We start from the raw sequence: 9,454 nt of genomic DNA, 5'->3' as shown, positions 1-9,454 counted from the left end.
CGGAACATCAAGAACTTCAAGGAGATAGGTTCAATAGTTGTGAAGAAGTCTTCAGGGCACCCAAGAACATACAGCAAGAGCCAGGACTGTCTCCTAAATTTGATACAGCTGTGGGATCGGGCACCACCTGTGCAGAGTTTGCTCAGGAATGGCAGCAGGCAAGTATGAGTGCATCTGCATGCACAGTGAGACGAAGACTTTTGGACGAAGGCCTGGTCTCAAGAAGGCCAGCAAAGAAGCCATTTCTTTCCAGGAAAAACATCAAGGACAGACTGATATTCTGCAAAAGGTACAGGGATTGGACTGCTGAGGACTGGGGTAAAGTCATTTTCTCTGATGAATCCCCTTTAAGATTGTTTGGGGCATCTGGAATAACACTTGTCCGGAGAAGGAAAGGTGAGCACTATCATCAGTCATGTGTCATGCCAACAGTAAAGCATCCTGAGACCATTCATGTGCGGGGTTGCTTCTCAGCCAAGGGAGTGGGCTCACCCACAATTTTGCCTAAGAACATAACCATGAATAAAGAATGGTACCAAAACATCCTTCAAAGCAACGTCTCCCAACCATCCAAGAATAGTTTGGTGATGAACAATGCCTTTTCCAGCATGATGGAGCACCTTACCGTAAGGCAAAAGTGATAACTAAGTGGCTCGGGGATCAAAACATCGAAATTTTAGGTCCATGGCCAGGAAACTCCCCAGATCTTAATCACATTGAGAACTTCTGGTCAATCCTCAAGAGGCAGGTGGACAAACAAAAATCCACAAATTCTGACAAACTCCAAGCATTAATTAGGTGGGAATGGGCGGCCATCACTCAGTATATGGCCCAAAAGTTGGTTGACAGCATGCCAGGGCGAATTACAGAGGCCTTCAAAAAGAAGGGTCAACACTGCAAATATTGACTCTTTGTATAAACTTAATATAATTGTCAATAAAAGCCTTACACACTTATGAAAAGCTTGTAATTTTACTTCAGTATACCATAGCAACATCTGACAAAAAGGTCTTAAAACACTGAAGCAGCAAACTTTGCAAAATACTTCTATCATTCTCAAAATTTTTGTGCATGGTTGTATATGCAGAGGATTCCCATATTTCATAAACCAAATATCACAGCAACCATGAAATTGGATGCAAACTCAGGGCCTCATTTAGTCCATTTCAGGTGCATCCTGCACATTTCCACTAACGAGCATGCACAGTAAGCAAAAGTTCCCTGCAGTTCTGTCTGCTTTTCAGATGCAGTGTACACTTGCGACAGCTTGCGTCTCAGTACGAGGGAAAGGGCGGAACACAAAGTAATGTCGGCGTGACCATGAATAATTTATATACTATGGGCGTCTACCCGCAAAAACTACCCTAGTCCGATCAAGATGCAGGCGGAACACACGTCACAAAAGACAGAAAATGTGCGTCAGAAATTAGGTGGCGCAAGTAGTTTGCTAGCTATGGGAACAGGTCGCAGCATTACGAGTTTGATGCAACTGGAGTTGCATGCCACTCATAATACCCTACCAAGATGTGGCACACTCCCACTTCTGCTCTTTCATGCACGTCTAGACGTACATTGCGTCCATCTCTAAATGAGGCCCTCAGTCCGTAATAGGCCCTTCCCCCTTCATTTCTTTGTTTTGCTGTTAAATATTGCAAAACTTTTAATAGCAATAAAATCTGTTAATCTGTGTTCTACAAGATTACAGTTCTAACATTGATACTTGGCCATGATGACTAACATATGTAGATTAAAAGAAAAAAAGCACTTATTATTATCTCTTTTTCATGAATATATTATTTATCATTCTATACTGGGGAGATAAAACAAATATATTTTGAGCCACTGTAAACTAAAATATAGGGGTATAAAATTGTCAAGTGTTTAGTTCTTTCTGGAGTTTGGGCTCATCGCAGGACAGTAAAAAAAACTTATTCTTGTAAGCACACAGTGAATGTTGGATATTAGTCCCTCCCACACACATACTCTTCTATGTGACAGATGCACTGTCTTGCTGCTTACCGATTTACATGTCTGATTTGGTAATATATACAGCTGTTCTGGTTTCTGGTTCTTTGTTTTATATTAACATCTTAAGAGAAGTGTGTCCCTCAGACTAAACGCAGTTAAAATCATGCGGGTGAGTGACTTACCAAAGAACCTATTAGCTGTGGATTCCTGTAAGTTTCAGCCAATGAGTGCAGGAAGGGGTTGGGACTTATACACAGTTATAAGTCAGTGTGCAGAGGCTTCTGCCCTTCCTGCTTCCGGATTCCTGAGAGCTAGGCTGAGTACTGGTTTCCAGATTTCTTTTGTATTTCTGTGTGCTGTGTCCCCGCCTTTTTCTCTCCTTTATTTCACCTTTTGGTTCTGTCTTTTCATTTTATTCTTTTTATTTTACCTCCTTTCCTCCTCATTCTTCCCTTCAATCTCTCCCTTTTTTCCCTCTCTCTCTGCAGCGCGGGGCTCCGTGTATTCTCCCTCCCCCCCCCCCCCTCCTTCTCCCCTTCTCTCTCTCCACTTGTCTCTTCCTCCTTTGTATAGCTGACAGCTATGTCTCGTCCTAGCAGGGTGAGGAGTGCCTCAGCCAGGTACAGGGACGCAGTCCCCGCAGCCCAGTCCCTCTCTTCCCCGGCGGTAGCCCACGTGGAGACAGCGCTGTCCCCTATTCCCAGCGGTGTGGCCGCTAGGGGGACTCGCAGCGCTTCTCCAGTCAGACGCAGTCAACACAGGTCCCCTTCCAGCGGGCGGCGGGCATTGAGCTCCACCGCCAGAGGTTCTCTGCTTTCTGCGGGGGAGGGGCACTAAGGCAGCCCCCGCAGCTGCTAAGGGGGCCAATGTTATTAACATGGGTAGCGGGATAGCACAGGGGGACATTGGCAGGCAGCAGGACCCTCTTCCTCCTTCCATTAATCCTCAGGACCCTGGTATCTTCCGGAGCTGGGAGGGAGCAGGTGTATCGTCTGGGGGCATATCTGAGGCATCAGTATCACAGCGGGAGGCCCTTTCTCCATATAGGGGGTTAGGCCCTATCATTCGGGACCCCCTGGTCCCAGGGGGGAGGGCGGAGTTGACCCGGACATCAGGGTTCTCTAGGAGTCAGGGAGCAGTCTTCTTGGGAAAGAGCTCTTCCCTCGGTTTCCCCGCAGCGGACACAGCGGGCGGGGATCCCTTCGTCTCTGCAGGCCCCTATTCGGGGGCCGCCGATGTTCTTGTGGGGGGTGTAAACTTGTATTCTTCCGTAGCCCCCCCCCTCATTTGCTCTTTGCCCCTACCCACCCTCCACGTCTCTGTCCCAGGTCAGGGGTGGGGGTCCCCCTTTAGTTCCTCCTCCCATACCGGTGGACCCTGTCAGTAGCCTTCCGCGGGGCGTGCAGCCGAGTATCAGCCTCAACAGGCTGGGGGGTGGGGAGGGCTGGAATTTACCTTATCCCCCGGCTGGGGGTGTGGCTGTCCCGGGTAGTTCTTTTTCTCCTTCCCCTCCTTACCCCGTTCCCTCGGGATCCTATACTCATTATTATCCGGTTCCGGTCTCCCCTGCGGGTGCGTTGGCGACGGGTCATCAGGGGTCCCCCTGGAACTTTCCCCCTCCATCGGGTTTGGTCGGGACAGGGCAAAACAGTCTCTGGGGTTTACCTCCTACTGGTGTTCATCAGGTTGTTTCCCACGTTAACGTGCCTGTGTTTTCAGAATACCAAGGTCCAGGAGTATCAACTTCGCTACAGCCCCCGAATCCGGCTGGGGTCACAGCTAGAGCCGCGGTCCAGACGGAGGTCGCATCCGAGAATCAGGCGTCTTCAGCAGGCATACCGCTAGGAGTGTTGTCGGTTCCGGAATCTCAACAGGTTGCAATGGAGACTTCGGTGGTCCCGGGGCCATCTGGGGCGGCAGAATCCGGTCGGCAGTCGGCTGCGGGTGCAGGCGGTGAGTTGTCTAATGTTGGTTTATCTCTCGCACCTACACATAGCCCACCCATGTCATCCACTGACGAGGACTCCCCCTCTTCATCGGGGGAGAGCCCCGGAAATTGATTAAGATCCTTAATACTCACTTCAGTATGTCAGCATCGAAAGGAGATAGACGAGGGCCTGTAGGGAAGACGTCATTGAGTAAAAACCCCATGGTGCTCTGTGAGAACACCGCTCTTTTAGCAGGCATTCGCCCCTGTATTAGAGATAGGATTAAGAAAGGTTGGTTTGTAGACATGTTCGAGATCACTAAGGCTAGCAAGAAAGAGCTAGAATCGGCCCGAGGAAAAGGGGGGATAGGCGAGGACGCATACAAAACATTCTCTAACTGGCTTTCAGGTTATTGCTCCTTCGCGGCGTGCTATATTGACACGAGACCTCAAGCCACTGAGGAGGTCTGGAAGTATTTGCATATGATAAACGAGATGTTTATTAATGACCGCCCAGGTACGTGGCGCAAATACGACGAATTGTTTAGAGAGAGAGTAGAGGGTCGGGTAGACATGCCCTTGGGCGTTAAGGATGTCGAGATTTGGATGCAACTAAACCGGGCTAGTTTAGCCTTCAGTTCAGGGGCACAGTGGAATAGGTTTCCGCAAGGGGGGAGACGTGGAGCTCCCCAGTTTGCAAAAAACAGATGCTTCGTCTTCAACAATGGAGCGTGCGGCAGGGGTGAATCTTTCAGATACAAACATATCTGCTCCTACTGCCGCGGTGGCCACGCAGCCAGAGAGTGTCCGAGGAGTGCCCCCGGCCTCTCCAAAAACCGTGGCATTGATAACAACGCTCAGTAAAGCCCCATCCCCCATATGTAATGACGCACTTGAAAGATGGCTTAGACTGTACCCAAATACGGAGCAGGCTTCCTTCTTAAGTGAAGGCTTTCGCCACGGGTTTAGGCTCCCTATCAACACATCAGTTAGTGCTAGGGCCTCTAGGAACTTAAAATCGGCATACTTATTCCCTGATATACTAGATGAAAAAATCCGCGGTGAGATAAGCCTAGGCCGCATGATCGGCCCATTTGATTCCCCCCCCCTGGCAGATTTAGTCATATCCCCGGTAGGTATAGTCCCTAAAAAAGTTCTGGGTAAATTTAGGCTTATTCGGCACATGTCACATCCCGCAGGCAAGTCCGTTAACGATGCCATAGATCAGGACATAAGTTCAGTAGTTTACCAGTCATTCGAAGAGGCGTTAATGCTTATTCGAAGGTTTGGACCAGGGGCTCTTATGGCCAAACTAGACATTGAGTCGGCTTTCAGACTACTTCCCCTACACCCGGAATCGTTCCGGTACATGGGTTTTAAAATTAAAGATAAATATTTTATCGACAGATGCCTTCCCATGGGGTGCTCCTTGTCATGTGCTTACTTTGAAGCTTTTAGCTCCTTCCTTCACTGGGCGATCCAGGCGGGCACAAGGCAAGAGGGCATCGCTCATTACTTGGATGATTTTCTATTCATAGGCCCGGCTGGCTCTTCAGTGTGCTCTGATTTGCTATACGCGGCTCAGGCTCTTTTCTTGGTTATGGGGGTACCAGTAGCCAGGGATAAGACAGAAGGCCCATCATCTTGCTTGTCGTTCCTAGGGATAGAAATAGACTCTGAAGCGGGCTGCTGTCGCTTGCCAGCTGACAAAATAGCTAAAATGGAGAGTTTGATATCCAGTACTCTGGCCTCTCCTTGTCGTACTCTTAAACAAATTCAAGCGTTATTAGGATCCTTCAATTTTGCATGTAGAGTTATACCCATGGGTAGAATCTTCTGCAGGAAACTGCAGTTGGACACAGCAGGCAGAAACAGACCCCATGCTTTAATAGCTCTGAGTGACGAGATAAGGGAAGATTTATCAATATGGGTGACATTCCTTCAGAAGTTCAACGGTTCCAGGATTTGGCCTTCACCTCCCATTTCCACATTAGAGTTAGACCTATTCACAGATGCCTCAGGCGCTAAAGGCTTTGGTGCTTTCTTCCAAGGTCGGTGGTGCGCTGCTTCATGGCCGCAATCGTGGATAGACGGGGGGCTTACAAAGAATTTATTGGTATTGGAGCTCTTTCCCATAATTGTAGCACTGGAATTGTGGGCCTCTCAGCTGTCAGGGCGTAATGTTTCCTTTTGGTGTGACAATTTGGGCGTGGTGCAGGCGATTAACCGTCAGAGCGCTTCCTCTAAGCCGGCAATTTGCTACGCGTTCTGGTGCTTCGTTGCCTGGTCTTCGACATAAATTTTCGCGCCAAACATGTACCTGGTATAGACAACTGTATTGCTGATTCTCTGTCCCGTTTTGAGTGGGAGCGCTTTAAATCTTTAGCTCCCAGTGCTGACCCCGTGGGTACATCTTGTCCATTTTATGTTTATCAGATGGTCGGTCCGGTTTAAGATTCTTAGCAGAGGCCTCTCTAGCACCAAGTACGTGGAAGGCTTATCGGGCAGCCTGGAAACGATGGGAGGTTTTTCTGTTATCCGGTCCCGATCGTTCCTCGGGGGATTCTAACGGTATGATAGACTTCATGTGGGGGTGTTACCAAGAGGGCCTTAGTAGAACATCTATGACAGCTATGCTGGCAGGTATATCGTTCATGGCCAAGTTACAAAGTGTACCTGATCTCACTAAATCATTTCTAATAAGTAAAGCGTTAAAAGGCTGGTCTAGGCTCCACCCCACCCCCAAGGATAGGAGAAAGCCCATAGATCCTATTTTATTGTCCCGTATGATTTTTACTTTACCGGATATTACATCGGACCATTTCGAAGCTTCCCTGTTTGCGGCTGCATTCTCCTTAGCTTTTCATGGCGCCATGCGAGTTAGTGAGCTAGTTGCACAATCCAAAAGCAGGACAGATGCTTCATTATTAGGTAAACATGTGGTGTTGTCGGACGACAGCATTCAAGTGAAAATTAGGCGATCAAAAACAGATCAGGCAGGGATTGGTCATTGGTTCACGCTTAGTAAAATACAGGATCAAAGTATATGTCCTGTTAAAATTTGTAAATATTTCTCCAGCATTAGGCCACATGGATCAGAGGTTTGGCTAGTGCATGAAGATCTCTCCCCCCTCACCAAATTTCAATTTCATGCGGTTATGTGCAACACTTTAAACGCTCTTGGTTTAAATTCATCAGAATTCGGGACGCATTCATTTCGGATAGGGGCGGCCACAGCGGCCGCAGCGAGTGGGGCTTCAGTAACTTCCATACAAAGGCTAGGAAGATGGAAATCTGGCTGTTATAAATCGTATATTCGTCCTGATGTTTAACATGTGTTTTTTCCCTCTAAGCAGCTCTTCTCTACCTCTTTTCTCCTCTAAGCTAGTGAACCCAGGGCGCTAGGCTGCTCGCCGCTATTTGCGGGGGCGTTGAAGGGCTTTTTCCTTATAGGTTTTCACCTTCACCTGGGTTGCTGCTTTTCCTTTCGTTCTGTTAGGTTTAAGGTTGGAATTAATGTTTTGTCACAGCATTCACCTCACTCCCTACCTCCTAGTTTTAAATAGGTTTAATTTATAGTTGTGGAATTTTACTTCAGTTCATGGCAAATATGTTAATAATGTTTCTTCTCCGCTTAGTTAGTTTTTCGTGCTTTATTGCTTATCCCCCTCCTTTTATTATCTCGTTTTAGGATCCAATTCCTCTATGATTTCCGTCTGGGTGTTGGGTCACTCCTACATTTTCTGGGCTAGCAGACATCCGTTATCTCGTAATTGTCATTGGTTAGCGGATAACGTTTACATTAGATGGATAGGTAAACGTGGTTTAAAATGGGACAATTTGCTCCCTCTTCTTTCAGAGGAAATTTTATCATTTGGTGTGCCGGACATTTTAGTGGTCCACGCTGGTGGCAACGATGTGGGGCAAATTAAGACCCTGGAGTTAATCATCAGAATTCGGGAGGACACGTATGCTATTTCAAACAGATGGCCTAATATTAAATTATGCTGGTCCTGTATTGTTCCTCGTAGGCATTGGAGATCTGGTATGCCCGCCATTAACATCGGGGCGGCGGTACGTAAAATAAATCAGGTGGCCAGTAAAAATTTTTGTTCTGTGGGTGGTTCTGTTATAAAGCACCCATTGTTGAAAGTAGAGTCCCCCTTTTTATATAGAGTTGACGGTGTTCATTTGTCAGATGAGGGTGTTCGTTGGTTTATTGACCAGCTTTTGTGGCGTTTAAGGGGAGTTGTCAGGTCTGTAGTTGGCGGGCCGCATGTATAATTTCATGCGGCGTGGTAGGAGAACAGTGCAGTCTGTAACTGTGCATATGGTGCTTGGTTGATCTTGTCATAGGTCACTACCCCCCTGCGGTTATGGTGTCATACCATGGTTGGTCCGTTTTGTTAGTAGGACCTTTGGGCCAGTTTTTGTATGGTTTATACTGGCGGAGTTTATTGGGGGTGTAGTCTTGCCGTTGGACTTGATCTTAGCACCGGCCAATAGATAAGATATGATCCTGGTTTGGTGGTATTATGGTCTGACCTTTCCACCTTATTGGTTTTGCGTTCCTGACTGCCCTGCTCTCGTCCGCCTTACAGTCCTATTAGTTTAAAAATAAATAAATACCGTCATTCATTCCAACTTTAATTTTGTGTCCGTGTCTTTATTTGGTTTGAAATAATGGTTTATCCCAGGTGTGTTATTTGGGAAAAACTTCCCTGCTATGCATTTTAGAGAAGTGTGTCCCTCAGACTAAACGCAGTTAAAATCATGCGGGTGAGTGACTTACCAAAGAACCTATTAGCTGTGGATTCCTGTAAGTTTCAGCCAATGAGTGCAGGAAGGGGTTGGGACTTATACACAGTTATAAGTCAGTGTGCAGAGGCTTCTGCCCTTCCTGCTTCCGGATTCCGCCCGCCCTCCCTACAATTGGTTACATAACTTTGAATGTAGTTGTTGAGGGTAGGAGAACAGTGCAGTCTGTAACTGTGCATATGGTGCTTGGTTGATCTTGTCATAGGTCACTACCCCCCTGCGGTTATGGTGTCATACCATGGTTGGTCCGTTTTGTTAGTAGGACCTTTGGGCCAGTTTTTGTATGGTTTATACTGGCGGAGTTTATTGGGGGTGTAGTCTTGCCGTTGGACTTGATCTTAGCACCGGCCACTAGATAAGGTATGATCCTGGGTTGGTGGTATTATGGTCTGACCTTTCCACCTTATTGGTTTTGCGTTCCTGACTGCCCTGCTCTCGTCCGCCTTACAGTCCTATTAGTTTAAAAATAAATAAATACCGTCATTCATTCCAACTTTAATTTTGTGTCCGTGTCTTTATTTGGTTTGAAATAAAGGTTTATCCCAGGTGTGTTATTTGGGAAAAACTTCCCTGCTATGCATTTTAATGATTTTACTATTGATTCTGATTATGCTTCTACTTCATATTGTGCTGCACAGATTGTTTTAGAGAAAATAAGATTTAAAAAAGACATGTCAGATACTTCATTGCTTACGTGTACTGAAGACATACAATTACTTGCTGTGCGTGTGCCTCCTCTGG

At 47.0% G+C, this 9,454-nt stretch overlaps 1 protein-coding gene across 1 annotated transcript; it reads left to right on the top strand.

The window, feature by feature from the left end:
* The first annotated feature begins 2,100 nt into the window (after nucleotides 1-2,100).
* On the top strand, nucleotides 2,101-8,545 carry LOC142096118 (uncharacterized). Its single transcript, XM_075178502.1, has 3 exons — nucleotides 2,101-2,288; nucleotides 3,688-3,921; nucleotides 6,332-8,545. The coding sequence occupies exons 1-3, from the start codon at nucleotides 2,132-2,134 to the stop codon at nucleotides 7,225-7,227; spliced, it is 1,287 nt and encodes a 428-aa protein (XP_075034603.1). The 5' UTR covers nucleotides 2,101-2,131; the 3' UTR covers nucleotides 7,228-8,545.
* Nucleotides 8,546-9,454: the final 909 nt, after the last annotated feature.

The sequence above is a fragment of the Mixophyes fleayi genome, chromosome 1 (assembly GCF_038048845.1).
Source record: "Mixophyes fleayi isolate aMixFle1 chromosome 1, aMixFle1.hap1, whole genome shotgun sequence".
NCBI lineage: Eukaryota > Metazoa > Chordata > Amphibia > Anura > Limnodynastidae > Mixophyes > Mixophyes fleayi.
Note: the sequence above shows the minus strand (reverse complement) of the source record. Positions and strands in the feature narration are given on the sequence as shown.